We start from the raw sequence: 23645 nt of genomic DNA on the forward strand, positions 1-23645 counted from the left end.
TGCGTTATTTGGTCAGTTTATCTGCATATCATAAATTGCATATGTATTTAATGGATGTGGTAACAGCCTATTTGTACGGCTCATTAGATCGGGATATCTATATGAAAGTCCCTGAAGGACTAAAGATATCTAAACCATCTAGTGAATATTTGTAAGGGTTATACTCAGTTAAATTGCAAAGATCTTTATATGGTCTAAAGCAATCTAGACGAATGTGGTATAATCGTCTTACTGAGTATCTGGCTAAAAATGGATTCAAGAATGATGATATCTGTTCATGTGTTTTCATAAAGAAATCTGCATTTGGATTCATTATAATTACTGTGTACGTAGATGATTTAAATATCATTGGAACTCCTGAAGATATTCCAACAATTATAAAAACTCTAAAAGAAGAGTTTGAGATGAAAGATCTTGGAAGGACTAAATTTTGTCTCGGCCTGCAGATCGAGCATATAAAAAATGGGATTTTTATTCATCAAACAACATACACAGAAAAGATCTTAAAAAGATTTTATATGGATAAGTCACATCCCTTGAGTACCCAATGATCGTAAGATCTTTGGATGTGAAAAATAATCAATTCCGTCCTAAAGAAGAGAATGAAGATATCCTTGGTCCTGAAGTACCATATCTTAGTACCATTGGAGCGCTAATGTATCTTGCTAATAATACGCGACCTGACATATCATTTGCGGTGAATTTACTAGCAAGGTATGGTTCCTCTCTAACCAGAAGACATTGGAGTGGAATCAAGCAAATCTTTCGATATCTTCATGGAATGGTTGATATGGGATTGTTTTATCCATATGGATCCAAGTCACAACTAGTTGGCTATGCAGATGCTGGATACTTGTCTGCTCCACACAAAGGGAGATCTCAAACAGGATACCTGTTCATATATGGTGGTACAGCTATATCATGGAGGTCCACGAAACTGACAATTGCTGCAACATCCTCTAATCATGCTGAAATACTAGCAATACATGAAGCTAGTCGTGAGTGTTTTTGGCTGAGGAGTGTGATCCAATATATTCTATCATCATGTGGACTAATTGATTAGAAGATAGCTCCAACTGTCCTATTTGAAGATAATACAGCATGTATTGCTCAACTTAAAGGCGGATATATCAAAGGTGATAGAACAAAGTATATTTTTCCCATATTCTTCTTCACTCATGATCTTCAAAATCAAGGGACAATTGATGTCCAATAGATCCGCTCAAGTGACAATCTGACAGATTTATTTAGAAAGTCACTCCCAAAATCCTCTTTTGAAAGATTGGTACATGAGATTGTGATGCACCGATTTTGAGACATTAAATGATGTCGACAAGAGGGGGAGACTGTACTCTTTTTCTCTTGGTCAGGTTTTTTTTCCATTGGGTTTTTCTTGACAAAGTTTTTAATGAGGCAGTCCCCATCACCAAAGGATATTGTACTCTTTTTCCTTCACTAAGGTTTTTTCCCACTGGGTTTTCCTTTAGTAAAGTTTTAACAAGGCAATAATCCTAAATGGTCATCCAAGAGGGAGTGTTGTGATAAGTACTGATGTGGATGCCCATTTCCTATGAAACTCTATTTACTAAGGATGATTCTATTAAATGTAGTTTGAAAATGTTTCATTATAAATAAGCCTCTGAATGAAAATATACTACACATTAATAAATAATTCTCTCTCTCTTTATGTTGCAATATTCTTTTCTCTCTCTTTATATTTCTTTATTTATATTTGTTACTTCTTCTTTATTTATTTATTTAGTTATTTTATAACAAATCTTAATTTTTTCGATGAATAATACGTTAGACTAAGGGTTTGTTTGGACATTATTCTCAAATTTTTTTTAAATAATATTTTTTAAAAGATCTTTTATAAAAATAAAAGTAATTTATGTTTGGATATCTAATATAAAAAGATTTTTTATTTACCAATTATGTTTGGATAAAATAAGATAAAAGTACTTTTTTGTTTATTTATTATGTGAAAAACATCTATTTTTTAGAAAAAAATTTTTTAGAAAAAGATGTAAATTGTAACTTTTCAAAAAAGATTTTTTTATTTTTCTAATACTTTTAGTTTTACTATTAGAAATTTGTCAAACACATTAAAAAATTAAAAAAAAAATTTCATTAGAAAAGATATTTTTTTATTAATTTAATGGTGCTCAAACAAATACTAAGTTAAATTCACTCGTCAATTTACTCGCCAGGAATTTACACCTAAAAGAATATTATAAAATGTTGAATTTTTCTATCATAATAATATATTTTTGTGGTGAAGATTCTCCAAAATCTTATAGTTCATTTATTTCATATATTAATTATTTATATTTTTAAAAATAATTATATTTTTATTATGTCTCTGTTATATGAATTTTTTTTAGATTTGTGTAAATTTATATATATATATTTTTATCGAAGTAGTTGGCATAAAATCATTTGTCCCATAAAATTTAACGAGTTAAAAAATATATAAATAACAGAATAAAGTAATAAAAGATCCGTTTCAAATGGTAAAAAATAGAACTCAGTAAACATATTCAATATTAAGTTGGACGATTTTATAATTTAAATCTTGTTATCCTTTTATGTTTTGCTTACATAATTTTCAGTTTGTTATCAAATTTCGATTTTCTCAACTTGATAGTGGATGTGGGTGCGTGTTTATGTAAATGAAATGCGAAACAATTTATGCCTACATTTAAAACGTGTGCACCAAAGTAAATGGTTTCTTGATTAGTCACAAGTTGAAATATTAACGAGTTGTAAGTTTGGTTGAGGTATGTTTGAAAATTTGGCTATGCATGAGAGAATAAAATTGAAGGAGACAAGGCAGACAGTGATGATGATTAGCGATTTAGCGTGACTGACTGTGACTTGACGGAATTGAGACTGAAATCTGCCAACCATAAAGAATCCAATCCAATGTAATCCAATTTGATCTGAAATAATCCATTGAATAATAATAAAATAATATGAAACTCCAAATAACTGGGTTGCTAGTGGATTTGCCTGTGTCTACGTGGAACATCCTTATCCTCGTTTCTTTGAAGCTTCCAATTCTTCTGTGACAGCTACTCTTATACCACCAGCATCTTCAACCACCCCTGTCACAATAGAAACTGCAACTTCACCTTCAATTCTTCTTCTCCATACACTCTTGCTTTTCTAATAATTGTCATCATATCTCATAGTCAAGAGAGGTATGTTTCATTCAATTTTCATTTCTGCTTTATTAGTACCTTCCATCAGTTTACAACTTGCATGTTAGATTCATACATATCAATGCTTTATTTTTTTAGATTAAGTTTAATTTATTGTTTGTATTTTCTAATTATTTATATGCTTTTCTTATCTTCCTTAACTTAAAATTCTGCAATGATAGATGGTTAATTATCTTATTCGTTTTGCGTGGGAATGTGTACCATGTTAATTTCTGTCGCTTAGGAAATTCAGTATATTATTATTATTATTATTATTATTATTATTATTATTATTATTATTATTATTCAGAACCATTGTCTTATTATGCTAATCAGCTTGAGGTCTTTGAGCATAGTTTTCACTAATCATGTGTACTGCTTAACAAGAAATAAATCTGATGGTTCAATTCCGTGCAAAATTTATTGCAACAGAAAAAACTAACTTTTCCTAACTAACATTAACAAACTCAATTAACATAATTCAAGTATACAACTGCACAATTCAATTAGCACATGTTGAATTCTGATGAAATGTATTAGAAGAGTGGTTTGCTGAATCACTTGAATTTCATGAGGCAAAGTTGGAACATAACATGCAAGAATTTCAATGTTCTCTAAACTGTAATGTCATTTCAGGACATTTGTTTCTGAAGATGAGTACAGAAAGCAAGACAGTGAAAGCAGAGAATGATTTTAAACTAGTTGTGAACTACTCTAAGCACTGTGTTTGGAAAGACCTGAAGAAAGATCCATCAGGTGCAGGTGCAAATGCAGCTTCTAGAGTAAACATGTCACTATCTGCCCTTGACCCTTTATCTGAGATAGTTTGGTCTCCAAACACAGGTTTCAGCTTAAATTGTGTTGATTCAAGTTTCGCTAACAGAAATAGCAATCTTTACCAAGATGTTAGACCAAGCAGCATGGTCTTTGCTCTTCTACATGGTGGAATTTCTAACACTGACTTACCTATAGATGATGTTTTTGTAAATCCTATAACGGTTATATGCGCGAAAAGCGACGTTACTTCGGCCGATGCTCCTTCTAGAGTCATCACTCCAGAATGTCAAGCACCTAAGGAGAATGATACAGGTAAAATCTATATTTGAAATGTTAGCCTGCGTATGTTTCTTCCTAAATATTTTTGTAAAAGAAAACGAGAGTAAATTAAACTTTCATAATTTGTTCTTTTTTATATATAATTTATGGATAAAATTAAAATAATATTAATTTTGGTATATCTGTCCTTTATATTTTGTTGTTAGTGTCCTGTTTTGTTATATTTTCAAAACCAAATGCATCCTTAAGTCTTTTGTTGATGTCTAAAATATCTAATAAATCCTGATTTTTGTTTAGATGAGGTTGACGAAAGGCCTGTTGACAAGTTCTTAACTCAAGATGATAATAAACCAAACCCAAGCATGGAAGAAAATCCCTCTCCAAGAAAACTTTGCAATGGTGGAATGGGTCTTGCTTCTAAAGCTCCAATTGAGAAACTTGAATCAACAGCAGATAATGATTTACAAACATTGAATAATTGCGCAGCATTGTTTCTAACAGGTAAAAAGAGATGCAAACTTCAACAAGAGTTAACAACTGGGGGTAAAAGAGTCAAGAAGCAAACTCAAGAGAGTTCATTTTCGAGATCCATGAAAATTCCAGAAACTTCAGATCCCAGATCCAGAACCAGGCAGAATAGCTCATTCATGAACTTGGTTTCAAACATGATGAAAGGATTCTCACAATCAGCTGCAAATCCTGATCACCATCTTCTCTGGGATCATGATCAGATTCAGAATCATAATCCTGAGCCGAAAAGTACAGGACTCAAATCCAATTTCAAGTGCATGTCTTGTCCCATAAAATCTCCTCGAGGCCTAGATGTTACTCCAATATCATGTTGTGCAGAGAACAATAACAGTCTTTACAAACAGTATTTGCAATCAAAAGAGTTTGAGGTAAAGATTAGGCCTGTGAATTTTCACAGCAGCCATGAAAACAGGACAAATAAAGAAGGAAAAGCAATAAATTCATTTCCTACCATACAGGATCAGAATAACAATGAGAGTGCTGAATCCTACGCACCTTCGGAGAGGAAGGTAACAGATAATTTCTTGAACAAAATTGATACTTTTGGAGGTGTATGGATGAATCGATTCTTGCCAAAATCAAGTGCTCAATTGATAACTTTTGATAACTCTGTACTTCCAAATTCACATAAACACTTTTCTCATCTAAAAGAAACCAAAGAACAATGTGTTGATGATGACCACTTCCTCAAGAAAGAGGCTTCCGTTGATGACACACCAAAGGTTGGGTTCAATCCCATTACACCTTTCCCTGGATTCAAAGATTCAGAACCAATGGCGGCCATGTTCGCGAGGAGATTAGGCGCAATCAGACACATAACAAGAGACGCCACATATAACTTGCCACACAGGTAAACATGAAACAATGTTTGCTTATTAGTTTTATGGGACAAGAGTTCACCATCTTCTGTTAGCTTATTTGATCTTTTGATACTTCACATGAAAAACCAAATAATAATATGAACATCCTTTGAGAAGGTTTCAGAAATTGATTTTCATTCCTGCATATTTTAGGCATCAAAATTAACACTAATGTTTGGAGCTGCAAGTAATTGGCACTGTCAACTCCTTTGAGAAGGTTTCAGAAAACCGCACCAGCAAAAGATCCAATCACTGACAACACTTGATTCATCTTCTTTCTGCATCCTTATCCTGAGGGAAAAGCAGGTTCATTCTCAAGTTGTACATTGCTTTTTGTCTATAGTCTCAAACATTTCATACGTTTACACACAATTATCTATAAATGCTTTGTTCAGGCCATTGAATAATCCACCACATGTAATTTTATAGACAGACTTCTCTCATATTTTGGTTACGTCGATACCATTGTATTTTATAAGATGTGATGCTAACATCCATTACACGTATTGCTCTCCTCTTTAGGGAGGTTAATCACATTATGGAATGTCATATGTAATATTAAAAATTTATCCAAACATTTACTTATGTATGTGCACAATTAGCATCACCAAGTTATATCTGTTATAACGAACAACCTAGCATACACAGATGAAATTGGTTAGTTAGGAAGTTAGAAGTTAGTTAGCTCGCTGTCCAGCTGGCAGACCCAGAGATTTATCACACGTTCACTCTTTCAGTCTTCCCATATATATTTGTAGCACCTGTAACTAACTTGCTTAGCTTGCACATTCATTCCCCCAAATTCTGTGATATAGTTATTTTTCTCTCTCTGCTTTAAGTTTCTTGTTAGCCACGCATCTCTTCTCTCTGTTCTTCGCGTCTGTTCCTTCATAATATGAGAGATTTTATGACTCGTATGGGAAGAAATTTTCTTTGATTCTAAATTAACTCTAATCCTAAAAAGAAGCTATAGATTTTGGCTAATTTTTTTTTATTAAAATCAACAAATATGATGTAAATAAGTTGAGTTTTTTTTCTTTTTTGTAATGTGGAGATAAGAAATGTGAGGAGTCTATTTCGTAATGAAATTTTATGAAATTTGACCCTGTGATTTTTTTTCATTATTTTTGTGATACACTCTTATTTTTGTGATACAATAAAACACACCTTCTTCTTCAATATTAAAAATAAAAGTGACAAAATCTAAGAGACGGCAAAGACAAAGACTCAGATGATTGGAGGAAAAATAAAATAAAAGAAGAAAAAGAAACTAAGAGAAATGACAAAAATCATTGAAGTTGTTAAGTTCTGTTAAATTGGTGTTATTTGACCGGATAAATATCACCTTAAAATTTAATAGATTTAATTTGTTTAAGAAATTTGTAAAAATGTAACTTTTATACTAGATGTGACTTTGAGAAATTGAAGAAAAAATTATAACTACATTATAAACTAGAAAAATCTAAGAAATCAATATTAATTTAGCTTGTTGAGTTAAGAAATTAACTAAATTAATTAGTGATGACAAACATTATTTTTGGACAAAATAAATAATTAGTGTTGATTAATTGTATTTATTTTTTACTAATTGTTTATTGTTGCAGGCCAAAATTTCAATAGTCCAAATGGAATAAAAAGCAATTAGCAAGGATGATTGGGCTGAAAGCAAAAATCAGAAGCCCAAGAAAAAGCAAAAGATAGAAGCCAAAGAAATCAGATGGGCCAAACGGGTTCCATGAACCAAACCGATCCAAGCCCGAAATTGATTTTCAATTTTCCACCATCTTTTGCTTAACCAAAAGCAACGTTCCTCTCCTCTCTAATCAAGTCACATCAAGACTTCAGAAAAGTAAGAAAGAGAAAGAGATAAAGCTTCCTCCCTAAGCTAGTAACCAAAGAAGCAAGAGAGAGAGAAATTTAAGCTTGAAGCACAGAAAGCTAAAACAGAAAATCCAAACCAAATCAAGCTTTGGTTAAAGGTAATCCATCTCATCTTGCATGCATCAGATCTTCTTCTCTTCTTCCCAACTCTCTGCTCTATCCAAAAATGGCATTTAAGGGAAAGTTGTGCTCTGCCCTATTCTGCTTCACATCTACGGTCACAAGTGATACTTGGGGACCAAGTAGTTTTTCAATGGCTAAGATCAAGTTGACCATGAGAAGATTTCCATGGTTGCTGCTTTGTGGCTTTCAGCCAAGATGAGAAAGTCAGAGGGAAAGATTCTACTCTGAGGATTAAAGAGGAAAAGTGAACATGTGGGTTGGTAAAGCTCAAGGCTCAAGGTGTTGACCTTGAAAGAAGAACCAAGCAACATACAAGGAGATAAAAAGAAGCTTGCTGTTCATTCAGAGGCAAGGAGAGAAAAGCAGAGTTTGTGAGTTGTGTTTTGTAAAGTTCCTCTACTTGGATAATGCTCTCTTTCAAAGAAGCATTCGGCCAACACTGAAGAACTGTATCTGAGGTTTGCAAATCTGGTTTTGCAAATAGCAAAGAGGTTGCTGATGAAGTCAATCTCCTTCATGTTTTACTGATTGTAATGTACTTTTCCAAGTTTATCTTTCTGTAATTTCTTGTGAGAAAAGGCATTGTGAGAAAGTTCAAGTAAAAGCCATGAGTAGAAAAAGGCTGAGTGATACATTTGAGAGAAAAGCCTAGAGTTATTTTTCTGATTTCTTTAGGTTGGATAAGTGTTTTGTATCTTGTACCTGTTTGGTATCCCTTTCTTAGTTGGGTTAGCACTAAGAGTGAATAGTTAGGAGTTAGCATAGCCAATGTCAAGTTAGGATAGAACTTGAGTGTGAAATTGGTGTATGTAATTCTGTAAACTATAGTGAAATTCTTCCATAATTGTGGAGGAGACTAGATGTAGGTTGCATGTCACAAGGCAACCGAACCAGGATACATGCTGGTGTTCACTTTTCTCTTTTCTGCTGAGTTCTGTTTTCTGATATTCATGAGACAAAAATAAATTGTCTCATAAATTTCTGCTGCTGAGTTCAAACAGAATCAGAATTGTAATTTTGTTTAAAAAGGCCATAATAGCAACTTAAAAAGAAAGGCATAGATTCAACCCCTATTCTCTAAGCCTACCACAACCTTCAATTGGTATCAAGAGCTAAGGTCTCAAGAATCAAGCTTAACCGCTTGGAGCAAAGATCCAATGGCGAACAACTTGGGCACAACCACAATTGCTTACACCCTCACTGAAGGCCAGTCAAACAACCGGCCACCTTTCTTCAACGGGAAGAACTATTCCTACTGGAAAGAAAGGATAAGGATCTTCATCCAATCCATTGACTACAACATATGGAAGATCGTTGTGAGTGGTCCCAAGATCCTAACAAAAATAAGTGCTGATGGAGTGGTGACTCCAAAAGAAGAAGCTGAATGGAATGAATATGACAAGAAGAAGATAGAGCTGAACGCTAAAGTAATCAACCTTCTTCATTGTGCTATCAGCTTTGAAGAATACCGGAAGATGTCTAGATGCAAGACAGCCAAAGAAATCTGGGAAAAACTCCAGGTTACACACGAAGGCACCAAACAAGTAAAAGAAACGAGGATTGATATGTTGCGAAAAGAGTACGAGATGTTTAGCATGAAGGATGGAGAAAGCATTGATGAAGCATTTGAGAGATTCTCAATCATAATCAACAACCTTGATGCTATGGGTACAAACTATACAGAACAAACCTAGGTGAGAAAACTCCTTAGAAGCCTCACAAAAGAATGGGAAAACACTGCCACTGTCCTAACTGAGAGTAACAACATAAGTCCCATAACCTATGATGAGCTGAGAGGAAAACTCCTTGCCTATGAAGCCACACACACAAACACAGACTCAAAGAAAAAGGGAATAGCCCTCAAGTCACAAATAGAACCGAAAGAGAGTGAGTCTAGTGATGGTATTTCAGATGACGAGCTTTTGTTTTTTGCTAGGAGATTTAGAAGAATGATGAAGAACAAGGGCAAATACAAAGGTTCAAGTTCAAAGGAGCACAAGATCGACTTGAGCAAAGTGACGTGCCATCATTGCAAGGAGGCTGGACACTTCAAGCTAAACTGTCCAAAGCTCAAAAAGGAGGACAAAGGAAAGAAGGAAAGGAAGAGAGTACTCATGTCAGCTTGGGAGGATCTTGAGAATGACTCAAATGAAGAAGAAGAATCTGAAGGAGATAACAAAGACTGCTTCATGGCTGGAAACAACAATCTTGATGAGGTAAATTATTATGATTTGACCATTGAGGACTTGTATGCTATTATTGATGATCTTACCTTAAACACCTCAAAACTGCTTGACAAATACAATGAATACAGATCTGAAAGAGATGTGTTAAGAGCTGAAAATGAGTTTTTAAAAGAAAAAGTGAAGGAAACTGAATGTGCTTTGGACATCATTGAAGAAAACAGATTTCTAAAATCTGAACTTGAAAAATTAAAAGGAAAGCACATTGTGGATCCTTCACATGAGTTAATTGCTGAAAATGAAAGATTAAATGATATGATTAAAAGGCTGAATGGTGACTTAGCAAAATTTTCTCAAGGTTCTAGTAACTTGGACAAATTACTTGCAAGTCAAAGACCATTGTTTGAAAAATCTAGTTTAGGCTACATAGCCAAGGAAGATGCAGTTTCTAATATTTCCTCTATAAAATTTGTGGCTTCTTCATCAAATACCAAAACCATACCAAACAAATCTGGTATCGAAAATATTCTAACACTTGAAGAAAAATTTGATGAAGTATACACAAGTGAAACTGAGCCTTCACCAAGAACTGAACCGAGTTCAAATCGGCCAGGTTTGGGTTACATTTCGAAAAATGAGGCTGTTTTCAAGAAACCACCATTTTACAACAAAACCTCATATTCGAAAGGTAAAAATGTTCAAAAAATTCTGGTGAAATGCTTTTGTAAATAGGAATAACTTTAATAAAAATCAATTTGTCAAAAGAAATGCATTTCCTCCAAAAACCAGAAAATTCCAACCATTTAATCGTTTCAAGCAATATAACTCACCTCAATTTCAGAGGCACACATCAGAAATTCATTGTGTTAATTGCAAAAAATTTGGTCACTCATATGCACAATGCTTCATTAAAAAAGAGTTGTTGGAAACAAAGTTTACAATATTGTTTGTGATTTCAATGCACTTGGGCAACCAAGATGGATTAACTTCAAATGATCCAAATTAATTTGAATACCTAAGGCTACTTGAAACTCATCATGCAGATTTGCCTAGCATCCCAGAATAAAAAGGACATGTGGTACATGGATAGTGGATGTTCAAGGCACATGACTGGAAGGTCAACCTACTTCATCAAACTAAATAAGTATGATGGAGGTTTTGTGACTTTTGGAGATGATGGTAAAGGTAAAATCATTGCTGTTGGAAAAGTAGGTAATGAGCAATCTACTTTCATTGATGATGTGCTTTTGGTATGTGGTTTAAAGCACAATCTTTTGAGTATAAGTCAGCTGTGTGATTTAGGATATTTAGTTGTTTTCAAAAGGCTTGAATTCTGTGTTGTTAATGAAAAGACAAATGAAGTGATGTTTGTTGCCAAGCGTTTCAATAATATGTATGGACTTACTCTTGATGAACTAAAGGATCAAAATGTAGCTTGTCTTCACTCTAAAGAATCTGAAAAATGGTTATGGCACAAGAGATTGGGCCATGCAAGTATGTTTCAAATAAACAAACTTGTAAAGAAAGAATTAGTAAGAGGTCTTCCTTTGATAAAGTTTGACAAAGACATCACTTGTGATGCTTGCCAAATGGGAAAACAAACAAAAAGTTCTTTTAAACCAAAGGAAGACATCTCTACTAAAAGACCACTTGAGTTGCTACACATTAATTTATTTGGTCCAACGAGAACTCAAAGCCTAGGTGGTAAACATTATGGTTTAGTAATTGTGGATGACTATACTAGGTTTGGTTGGATTTTATTTCTTGCACACAAAAGTGAAGCTTTTTCAGCCTTTGAACCTTTTTGCAAGAAACTTCAAAATGAAAAGGATTTAAAAATATCTTCTATAAGAAGCGATCATGGAACTGAATTTGAAAATAATTTGTTTGAATTCTTTTGTGAGGAATTTGGAATACCTCACAACTTCTCTTGTCCAAGAACACCACAACAAAATGGTGTTGTGGAAAGAAGAAATAGAAGCATACAAGAGATGACAAGAGCCATGCTTTGTGAGAGTAATGTTCCAAAATTTCTTTGGGCTGAAGCGGTCAATACGGCTTGCCACATTTTGAATAGAACAATCATAAGAAAATTTTTAAAGAAAACCCCTTATGAACTTTGGAAAGGCTACCCACCAAACTTAGATTACTTGCACATCTTTGGATGCAAATGTTTTGTTTTAAATAACAAAGAAAATTTGGGTAAATTTGATCCAAAGGCTTATGAGTGCTTGTTTGTAGGATATTCCACAACTAGTAAAGCATATAGGGTTTATCATCAAGATGCTAGAATTATTGAGGAGTCCATACATATTACATTTTGTGATACTAACTTGGTGCAAAGCATTTTGGAAGATTGTGATGCAGGAAATCAAGCTCAAAAGGAGGATGAAACCGCTCAAAATCATGAAAAAGAAAATTCTGGACAAACTGAACCAGAAACTGCAAATGATGAAAATTCAAGAGACAATTCCATTTTGTCTCATGAATCTGAAGGAAATCCTACAGCCAGCAGTGCCCAGAATCCCTTGGTGACTGAATCTGCCTCCAAGTCCACCAGACCTCGTGAGTGGAGATTCTTGAAGAATTATCTTGAGGAATTTGTCATTGGGGACGTCTCTCATGGAGTGCAAACAAGGTCTTCCACTAGAAAGGCCAATGAAGGATCCAACATTGCCCTTCTATCACAAATAGAGCCTTAAAACATCAAGGAAGCACTTAGTGACCCTTCTTGGGTTAAAGCTATGGAGGATGAGCTTCTTGAGTTTGAAAAGAATCAAGTATGGACCTTGGTTCCAAGGCCAAGTGGAAAGAAAGTGACCGGCACCAAGTGGATATTTCAGAACAAGTTGGGAGAAAATGGTAGCATTGCAAGAAACAAGGCAAGACTAGTGGCACAAGGATATGACCAAGAAGAAGGAATAGACTTTGATGAATCCTTTGCCCCTGTTGCCCGAATGGAAGCCATAAGACTTCTCTTAGCTTATGCTGCATATTGTGGTTTTAAATTATATCAAATGGATGTGAAATGTGCATTTTTGAATGGTATGATAGATAGAGAAGTGTATGTGGAGCAGCCTCATGATTTTGAAAATAAAGAGCACTTTGATCATGTTTTTAAACTATCTAAAGCTCTCTATGGTTTAAGACAAGCTCCTAGAGCTTGGTATGAGAGACTTAGCTCTTTTCTTTTGAAAAATGGTTTTTAAAGAGACACCACTGACACAACTCTATTTATCAAAAACTCTAATGATTCTTTTATTCTAGTCCAAATACATGTTGATGACATTATTTTTGGATCAGCAAATGAATCCCTTTGTTCTGAATTTGGAAAACTCATGACAAGTGAATTTGACATGAGTATGATGGGTGAACTTAATTTCTTCCTTGGGCTGCAAATTAAACAAACTGAAAAAGGTATTTTCATTCATCAAGAAAAATATGCCAAGGAATTAGTTAAGAAATTTGGTATGAAAAATGCCAAACCCATGGGAACACCTATGCATCCTAGTTCTAAGTTAGATAAGGGAGAAGCTGAGAAAGATGTTGATGAGACTAGGTATAGAGGGATGATTGGTTCTCTTATGTACTTAACTTCCTCTAGACCCGATATTGTGCAAAGTGTTGGATTGTGTTCTAGGTTCCAATCCAAATCTAAAGAGTTACATCTTTCTGCAGTTAAAAGGATCATTAGATATGTTCATGGCACATCCAATTTTGGTCTATGGTATCCTAAGATTGATGATTTTTCTGCAGTTGGTTATTGTGATGCAGATTTTGTTGGTGATAGAGTTGATAGAAGGAGCACTTCTGGTTTATGTTGCTTCCTTGGAAAGTCCTTAAATGTTTGGTCAAGTAAGAAGCAACCAACAGTGGCCTTATCCACTGCAGAGGCTGAGTATATAGCTGCTTCTTCTTGTTGTTCTCAGCTTTTATGGTTAAAAACACAGCTTGCTGATTACAAATTAAAGGCTGAAAATATTCCCTTGATGTGTGATAATATGAGTGCCATTAATATTTCTAAAAATCCAGTTTTGCACTCAAGGACGAAGCATATTGAAGTGAAATTTCACTCAATAAGAGAACATGTCTAAAAAGGGGATATTAGTATTCAATTTGTTAAATTTGAGGAGCAATTAGCAGATATTTTTACAAAACCATTAGCTGAGGATAGATTCTGTATGCTTAGGACTTGTCTAGGAATTTTGAGTTATGATTCTTTATTTGAAAATTGCTGATGTATTTGCTGGAGATTTTTTTGTCTCATAAACAGGTATAAGACAATTCTGGACAGGTGATGAACGTCTCCATCAAGCCAGCGTGTTCTGGGTTTGTTTCAAATGAAAGATAATCTGGGCCAACCTCAAAATCAGATCTAGAGTGGTCCATTGTGTTTCCTTAAATCCAACTATCTCTGGGCCCATATGTGAATGTTACATTTTTTTTGGTGATGGGCTGTGTGTTTATTTTTTTAATATTTTTCATTTAATGTTTATAATCCAAAAAGATTTTCAATTTATTTTTTGGTTTTTCAAAATTTAAAATTCATTGCCTGTTTTATTTTCAAATCAAATCAAATCTTAAATTTATGAGGTCAGGTCTTTTCATGTCATTTCAAAAAGTGTGATATAGTTGCATGATTTTGGAAAACCACTTTTGGGTACGGTTACCAACACTCCCTCTCTTCCCTCCATAACTTCTCCTCAACCCTTCGGTTTCTTCCCTCTCACTCCACTGTCTCCTCCACCAAAAGCTTAAATCCAACCAAAATGGGGAAGAAAGTTATTGCTAAAAGAGCACCTCGTGAGAAAATCCATAAACTTCCAAGATATCCTAGACCATCAACCCGTTCTCAAGACACCACTTTCACTCTCTCACCTTCTCCTCCTACCTCTCCTTCTCGAACTGATCCCATGGCGCGTACCAAGACCACTCCAAGGTATCCTGCTCCTGCCAAACCGACGCCACCATCGAAGGCAACGCCATCCAAACCAAGTTCCACAAAACCTAGTTCATCCAAGGGTAAGCGTCCTGCTGTTGAAGAGCCTATTCCTGAGCCTACAAAACCTAAGTCAAGGTCTGTTCCTGTGCGTTCACAAAGAGGTAACCCTCATCACCTTCTCAAATCTGTTAGCGAACCAGAGGTTGATCCCTTTGCTCACAAATCACACTTCATGACATCTCACTCAGACTTTAACCCCCATCATTTCAAATCGGCCATGAAACCATGATTTCTATGAGGGAGTTATTAAGTATCACACTCTTTGTCCATCTTTTCTTGCTGATTTACCTGATTTGAAAAAGAAAGGTTTTCCTTTTGTTGAAAATCTGGAATTCTTAGACTGGAATCACCTTTTCAAAATCAAAAAACCAGTATATCCTAAGTTAGTCAAAGAATTTTATGCAAACATGACTTACCATGAAGGAAGTGTGCATTCTTATGTTAAGGGCAGAGACATTATCTTGAATAATGAGACAATCAGTGATTCCTTGAAGTACACTGATGTAGGGCCGTGTGCTTATACATCTGTGAAGTGGGATGAAGGTGTTGGTATCTCTTACCATGATGCTTTGGCTCACATTTGTGAACATGTTTCATTAATCGATGGCATCACACCCACTCACAAAGCCCTCGGATATGAATGTGCTCAGTTGCACCGTATTGTCAACCACATTTTAATTCCTCAAAGTGGTTCATATCAAAGGGTTTCTTACACGGACACACTTGTTTTGTATGCCCTAATCACTAAAATAGAAATCTCTTTTGCCTATTTGATGGCTAGATACATGCTTGATTCTGTTAGAAGTGTGAAAGATAAAGCACTACCTTATGGCATGTTTTTGACTTGCATATTTGAGACTTTTGGTGTTGACCTGTCAAATGAGGCTTATGAAAATAAATATTCATACCTAAAAGGGGGTGGTTCAGTGAAACAGCAAAAAGGACCAACTCGATCTGAGAGAGTGGTTCTAGATGATGATGATGAAGAGTACATCCCAGATGACTCTCCTCCTCCTTCCACTGAGGGTACTTCCATTTCCACTGGGAAGAAATCTGCTCTGCTGAATGTGGTCAAGGATATTGCTCAAGAGTTTGTTTCACAATCAAATCACTTAATTGCCATGAGCAAGGAACAAAGGAAGCTAGCTAGCAAGCATGAGAACTTCCTGAAGAAATCAAGAGATAGGGTGGCTGTGCTCATGACCTTCATTGATAACCTTAATAATGATGAAGACATTGCCACTGATGTTGAAGAGGAAGCTGCTTCGGAGGGGGATGGTTCTGATGCCTAGAATTTGTCTCATGAAAACTGTTGATGCTGCTCTGTTTTCTATCTCATAAACTCTATTTTCTTTTGCTACTGTTAGCCTTGTTTCTGTTGTCTTGGATGACTGTATAAACTTTGGATACTGCTGCACTTATGGTAGCTTGGTTAGTTATTTGGACTATGCACTAACCTTTCTTGCAGGGTTTCTAGTGATGTTTTTGTTGATCCGCCCTTGATGACAAAAGGGGGAGTAAAAGTTATGATTTTTCTGATTAGAACTGAACTTTATTTTGCAAATTGCTTTTGTTTTACAATATGCTGTTGCTACTGTCATGATAGGAAATACTGGGCTGAATATGTGTTGCTGGTTATACAGAATCCCTTAGTCAAGTTACATCTTGAATAGCTCTTTTTAAGCTTAATGTAAACAGGAACAAAAAGGAAAGAACATAGATTCAGGGGGAGCCACTCTTAAAAAGGAAAGGGGGAGCAACGCAATAGCAAATGAAAATCAAAGGGAGTTTCTAAACCTTACTCAAATACAATTCCTTTTGATTATTGCTTAAACCATGTTTGTCATAAAGGGGGAGATTGTTGAGTTAAGAAATTAACTAAATTAATTAATGATGACAAACATTATTTTTGGGCAAAATAAATAATTAGTGTTGATTAATTATATTTATTTTTTACTAATTGTTTATTGTTGCAGGCCAAAATTTCAATAGCCCAAATGGAATAAAAAGCAATTAGCAAGGATGATTGGGCTGAAAGCAAAAATCAGAAGCCCAAGAAAAAGCAAAAGATAGAAGCCAAAGAAATCAGATGGGCCAAACGGGTTACATGAACCAAACCGATCCAAGCCCGAAATTGATTTTCAATTTTCCACCATCTTTTGCTTAACCAAAAGCAACGTTCCTCTCCTCTCTAATCAAGTCACATCAAGGCTTCAGAAAAGTAAGAAAGAGAAAGAGATAAAGCTTCCCCCCTAAGCTAGTAACCAAAGAAGCAAGAGAGAGAGAAATTTAAGCTTGAAGCACAGAAAGCTAAAACAGAAAATCCAAACCAAATTAAGCTTTGGTTAAAGGTAATCCATCTCATCTTGCATGCATCAGCTTCTCTTCTTCCCAACTCTCTGCTCTATCCGAAAATGGCATTCAAGAAAAAGTTGTGCTCTGCCCTATTCTGCTTCACATCTACGGTCACAAGTGATACTTGGGGACCAAGTAGTTTTTCAATGGCTAAGATCAAGTTGACCATGAGAAGATTTCCATGGTTGCTGCTTTGTAGCTTTCGGCCAAGATGAGAAAGTCAGAGGGAAAGTTTCTACTCTGAGGATTAAAGAGGAAAAGTGAACATGTGGGTTGGTAAAGCTCAAGGCTCAAGGTGTTGACCTTGGAAGAAGAACCAAGCAACATACAAGGAGATAAAAAGAAGCTTGCTGTTCATTCAGAGGCAAGGAGAGAAAACCATAGTTTGTGAGTTGTGTTTTGTAAAGTTCCTCTACTTGGATAATGCTCTCTTTCAAAGAAGCATTCGGCCAACACTGAAGAACTGTATCTGAGGTTTGCAAATCTGGTTTTGCACATAGCAAAGAGGCTGCTGATGAAGTCAATCTCCTTCATGTTTTACTGATTGTAATGTACTTTTCCAAGTTTATCTTTCTGTAATTTCTTGTGAGAAAAGGCATTGTGAGAAAGCTCAAGTAAACGCCATGAGTGGAAAAAGGCTGAGTGATACACTTGAGAGAAAAGCCTAGAGTTATTTTTCTGATTTCTTTAGGTTGGATAAGTGTTTTGTATCTTGTACCTATTTGGTATCACTTTCTTAGTTGGGTTAGCACTAAGAGTGAATAGTTAGGAGTTAGCATAGCCAATGTCAAGTTAGGATAGAACTTGAGTATGAAATTGGTGTATGTAATTCTGTAAACTATAGTGAAATTCTTCCATAATTGTGGAGGAGACTGGATGTAGGTTGCATGTCACAAGGCAACCGAACCAGGATACATGCTGGTGTTCACTTTTTTCTTTTCTGCTGAGTTCTGTTTTCTGATATTCATGAGACAAAAATAAATTGTCTCATAAATTTCCGCTGCTGAGTTCAAACAAAATCAGAATTGTAATTTTGTTTAAAAAGGCCATAACAGCAACTTAAAAAGAAAGGCATAGATTCAACCCCCCTTCTCTAAGCCTACCACAACCTTCATAGCCAATTAATTTAAAATTCAATTAACAATTTAAAAAATGAATACCAAAAAAAAAATATCCAACACTAAAAACAATAAAAACATAAGTAAAAAATGAAATAAAGTAATACCAATTTAGAGTAATTTAAAATTTAATATTTAAAATTTAAAATTTAGAAAATTAAGATTTAGGTTTATCGGAAGCAGATGCAGTGCAGTGGCCGGCAAATAGTGTGGTGATCAGTCAACGGTGTTGGTGGGTGGCTAGTGGTAGTAGATAAATTTATGATGTTGAAAAGAAAAAGAAATTGATTAAAAATAAAAAAAATAATTTAAAAAATAAATGAGTGAATGGATGATTTTTTTTTTCTAGTCAAGTAGGTTGGATAATCTCTAATCCTAAATATCACAACATACTTATATTATATACTCACCTATATAATACTTAAAGGTTTATATTTAACACTTAGTGTATTCACTAAGATTTGAACCTGAGTACAACATATTAAGAAGCATATGGTCAAGTGAATGGTTTAAACATAGGTCAAGAATTATTTATTTTGCTGAAAGTTATGCTTTCTTATAGCGTTGTAATGATTAATATTTTTGTCATGTACCCGCTTGATCCAATCAAGTTTCTTTTTTTTTTCTTTTCTTTTTTTTGGGGGATAGGATCCATCAAGTTTAAAATGTGAGCTTATAGTGAAAATTTTAACTATGGCAAAAAATAGTGGAAAAAAAATTGATTTCATAATATTATAATGTCTAAAGTTAAAAATTATCCAATTCATCTGAGAAAAATAAAAAACTTACACTTCAGACTTTAAGAGAATGTTAAAATGTTCGTGGTTAGTTCTGCGCCAAAGGGTGCAAGTCCTCTAAGAAACTTACTTTGTGTCATGTGAAAAATTTTTCAGTCAAAAGGTGTCTTGCTCTATTACATGAAATCAGAATCAATACTCAAATATGTGTCCTTATGATAACGTATGTGATGTTGCCTGGTAGGTAGGAGCTGATGATCATATTTATAAGAGATTTATCGAAGTAAAAAAGTGCTTTATTATCCCTTTTTAGTTGAGAAAGCAGGCTAATTTTTTTAGTTATGGAAGTTTAAAATGTGTTATACTCAATTATGAAAAAATGGTGTATTTTTTATAGATATGGAGATAATTTTTTTTTTAAATTGAAACTCACAAATCTGAAGCTCAGTTTTGTTTTTGGAAACAAAACTTAGGGTCAGATTTGGAGTAATAGAGAAATCTGAGCCTCAGATTTGTGTGAGCTAAAAATTTTTTAAAGGATAAACAAATCAGTGGTCAGTTTTGTGGAAAAAAAAAATGATAAACCACAAATCTGACCCTCAGATTTGTGGTATAACAAAAAAAATTAAAATACACAAAATTGTGCCTCAATTTTGTGATTATTCATACAAAAAAAAACACACCACTTCTCCACATTATTTAAAAACACCACCACAATCTCAATAATAAAAATAAAAAGTGGAGAATGCATACTACCTAAAAGTAGTATTTGTCTTTTCCCCTTAATTAGGATCATGTCAAATATTGTGTCCTCCAGAATTCTGCCAACCAAGTCAATTAAGTGGTCCTTTTTTCTTGTGAAATGATTGTTCTTGGCTACTACTTTGTTTTCTTTTGATTTTTAAAACTATTTTTAAGTAAATCTAGTAATAATCTAATTATTAATATTTAATAGAATGATACTATGTAAACAAGTTTGTTTCCTCTTTAAAAATTTAGGTTTAATCTATAAAGCAAAAACACGGGCACTTCGCTTAATTGTCGTGTCTGTGTGTCGGATACATTTCAGATACGATACTCATCGACATTCGTTCGACATACGTCTGTTCAACATATCAACGTATCCAACCTTATTCGTAACATGTATTCTTAAAATTATTTTAAAAATAATATATATCATTATTTATTAAAACAAAAAATATTTTAAACATTTTATATAATTAAAAGAAGACATTAAAAAATAATATAAAATTATTTTATATTTTAATATTAATAAAAAATCAAAATATTATTGTAATTTATCTAAAAATACTTTATATTTTATATATATGTCGTATCTCCGACTTATAAAATATAAGATTTTAAAATTCACGTATCCGGATACTCTGTATCGTATTGTATCCCGTGTGACCGTGTCCGTATCCTTACATCATAGGGTTTAATTCTTTAGAATATTCAAATTGAATTAATCGTGTCTCTAACAAGAGAATCAATAATCTACCCCTAAAGATTATCCAACTTCTATTTTGGAACTCTACTTTGTTAAGTTCACTTTAATCTCTTCTTTTTCTCGCTTATCATAGAGGATGACATCCATGAGTGGTGGTGCACCACCTCAAAAGGTGGCCCGAAGACTTCAAGACTTCAACAAAAGGAGATCTAATTTGATCAAAATAAAAAGCATAAAACGAAAGATCAAACAAAGTGGAAATGCTTACTTGTTCAAAAACTTAATAAGTCTATTCTATATATCTTTGGTATACAACCTTTTGCCGATCTTTTGTTTACTTGTTCAATTAGTTTTGAACGCGCAAAAGAAAATTAGTCAATCACAACAGAATCAGATTTTATCAATTTTAATTGTTGTACATTTCAAATTATTAATGGAACACTTTCATGTGATAAGCTTGTTTAAGGAAAATCTCGGGAGGCAAGATTATCAATCTATATGTTAATATATAGTAGTCACTCTACCCTAAAGATGTTGATGTTAATAAAATCATTTTCTTTAACGAATGTAACTAAACTAAACCTAATTATTATTGAAGTCTTTTTTTTTTGAACAAATAAGCATTTTCACTTAAAAAATAACATGTAAAACCTAACAAAAAATAACATTTAAAACATAACAAAAAAAAAACATCCAAAATTTAATGAGAACATCCAAAACTTAAACAAAAAAATATCCAAATTAATTTTAAAATAAAACCTTTAAAATCTAATAAAAAAATTTTAAAATCTAAGAAAAAACATCCAAAATTTAACAAAAAGAATATCTAAAATATAATAAAAAGTCCATCCATAATCATAACAATCAGAGAAAGGAGAAATAGCCAATTTTAATACGATGACAGAGGTAGTCATGCAAAAGAGTGTTGTCGTTGAGGAAGAAGTTGTGAGAGGAGAAAAAAAAAGGTGAAAGTTTTAGTAGTTTTTTTTATTGTGAGGAAAAGAATAAAAATGAGAGAGGTTTTTAGCCATCAATTAGTAATCAATGATGTTTTTAATGGTTTGAGATTATATCTAATGGTAGAGAATTATTCAATTTCCCTCTGATGGTTAAGTGTTGGCCATAATTTAGCAAAAGTGCTGGCCCCCTAGCACTCCTCTAAAAATGAGTTTTAGAATACGGGCAATGCTACGGTGATCTATTGAAATGTGTTGGAGAAAGGAGAAGGAAACACGTGGAATGTTAGTTCTTCTTTGTCCGACAAGTGCTGTGACATTAGTAGAGTGATATGAAATGTAGGTAAGACAGTAGTTTATTAATTGGAGATAGCTTTGCATATAATAATAATTCTTGAGCTTATTTTTTTGAATAAAAAATGGTGTTGGCTTCAAAATTTTATGGGACTTATCATGATAATAAATAAAATAATAAACAGGCCAATGCTACTATGTAAATGGCCAAAAATTTCTACAAGTATAAATTTGAAGTGTTAAAATAAGATTGGATTTTATTTATAATAATGGGATCCGCATTGATGAACAAATTATTATTGATGGGCTCACCATTTAAATTGTTGCAGAAAAAAAAGTCAAAAAATACTGATACCATGGATCATGTAGTAGTTGTAGGGTTAGTACTCATCTAAATTCAGTTTTCTAGGTGTTGATGGCAGCATGTTGTTATCCATATTGTGTGACACCGCTACCGTCTTTAGTAGCACCGACCTTTTCGGAGAATCTTGTAATAGTGTTGTTTCTGTACGGTAATTTGAGTCGAGGTATAACTCCTTTTAGTGTTGAGGTATAACTCCTTCTTCTTTTGTATGGAGTTTTCTGTCCTAAGAGTACAGACGCCGAGTTATACTTCAGCCGTCGAAGAACACCAGAAGAGGTTGGGACCGCAAAGAGTCTCCAACGTTCTAGTTAGTAAGAGAAGAAGATGAATATAAAGTTATTCAAAATGAATAACGTACCTCTTTGCATAGTTAAAGTTTTGTATTTATAAAATTATTGTGTTGCAGACGGTTACTCAATGAGCCTAATATTGTGGAGTTGTAGAGGATGTTAGCCTATTTATGTGGTAACTGCTATTTAGTGATGTGCTTGTTAGGAGAGCAAAGCACGTATTCCATGTATTCCTGATGTAACACGTGTTTAGTTTTGAACAGATTCTGATTTATAGTTTTACCGGATTATAACCAACAGATCATAGCCCCCAAACTTGACTGAACGTTTTTAATTAAACAGTTGAGCTTTTGTCTTATAAATCGGAATTGTGATTATAGCAGCCCCAAAGCTCAACTTGTTAGATTAAAAAGAAAGAAAAAAAGAAAAATTGGTAGTGAAAAAGTTATATTAAAAGACTGTGAATGATCAAATTGATAAAATAGATAAACAAATAAATAAAGATAGATAAAAAATTAGAAAGTGAGATATTTAAGTCTATCTTTAAATCGGCTATGCAATGAGTGGTAGCCCACAAAATTAGTCAGTTAGTCAAAAATTTATTCAAAAACTAATTGAATGGTAAGAGTTGTTCGATCAATATGATTGTGTGAGGGATACTTTTACAAGAACAATTTTTCATGGCATGCATATAGTATTTGATTGACGCGAACTGAAAAGTTCGAAATCATGTATTTGTTGATGGAATCGATTGTATAATCTGAGAATATAATGATCAATTGTCTTGAGAATTTTTTTAACCCACAACAACTTATTGACGGATTTCTTGCTCAAAGTAATTAATTATTGAATATTGAGTAAATAATAAATATGTTGCAACATAAAAAAATGTGTTAAAAGTAAACATGTATAAATTATTGTAAAATAGAAAAATAAAAAGGATGAGCCAATCACCCATATATCAAGTAACGATAATTGCTAATTGAGATAATTGCTTATTGAGTTTGTTTTTTTATTAATTGATTGATTTGTATTTTACTTTTGGGATCTGACCGTTTGAAGTGTAAGTTTGTGTTGATATGGAAAAAATTGATGGTAAATGACTTGATAATCTGAATGCTTTATAAAGGAGTATATCTCGATCGGAGATTCGGTGTGCTAAATGTAGGGGTGGGCAAAAAAATCCAAAATTTGGATTTTAAACCAAATCCAAACCAAACCATTTAAAAAAAACCAGTTTTA

The 23645-nt window shown here is 33.6% G+C and overlaps 2 protein-coding genes across 6 annotated transcripts; both read left to right on the forward strand.

The window, feature by feature from the left end:
* The first annotated feature begins 3095 nt into the window (after positions 1–3095).
* On the forward strand, positions 3096–9453 carry LOC130947648 (uncharacterized). 5 transcript variants are annotated; one of them, XM_057876357.1, is made up of 5 exons: positions 3096–3203; positions 3840–3965; positions 4047–4292; positions 4557–5640; positions 5804–7166. In XM_057876357.1, exons 2-5 carry the CDS (start codon positions 3857–3859, stop codon positions 5814–5816), a joined length of 1452 nt encoding a protein of 483 aa, XP_057732340.1. In that variant the 5' UTR covers positions 3096–3203; positions 3840–3856; the 3' UTR covers positions 5817–7166. The 5 variants fall into 5 exon arrangements, 4 of the variants coding, with proteins under 4 accessions (XP_057732340.1, XP_057732338.1, XP_057732339.1 ...); XM_057876355.1 differs by having other exon boundaries at positions 3840–4292; positions 5804–7165; XR_009072742.1 differs by lacking the exon at positions 3096–3203 and adding an exon at positions 7255–9453 and having other exon boundaries at positions 3266–4292; positions 5804–5956.
* A 5153-nt stretch (positions 9454–14606) lies between these two features.
* LOC130949949 (extensin-like) lies at positions 14607–15068 on the forward strand. Its single transcript, XM_057878539.1, has one exon. It carries the CDS (start codon positions 14607–14609, stop codon positions 15066–15068), a length of 462 nt encoding a protein of 153 aa, XP_057734522.1.
* Positions 15069–23645: the final 8577 nt, after the last annotated feature.

Source organism: Arachis stenosperma, chromosome 9 (genome assembly GCF_014773155.1).
Source record: "Arachis stenosperma cultivar V10309 chromosome 9, arast.V10309.gnm1.PFL2, whole genome shotgun sequence".
NCBI lineage: Eukaryota > Viridiplantae > Streptophyta > Magnoliopsida > Fabales > Fabaceae > Arachis > Arachis stenosperma.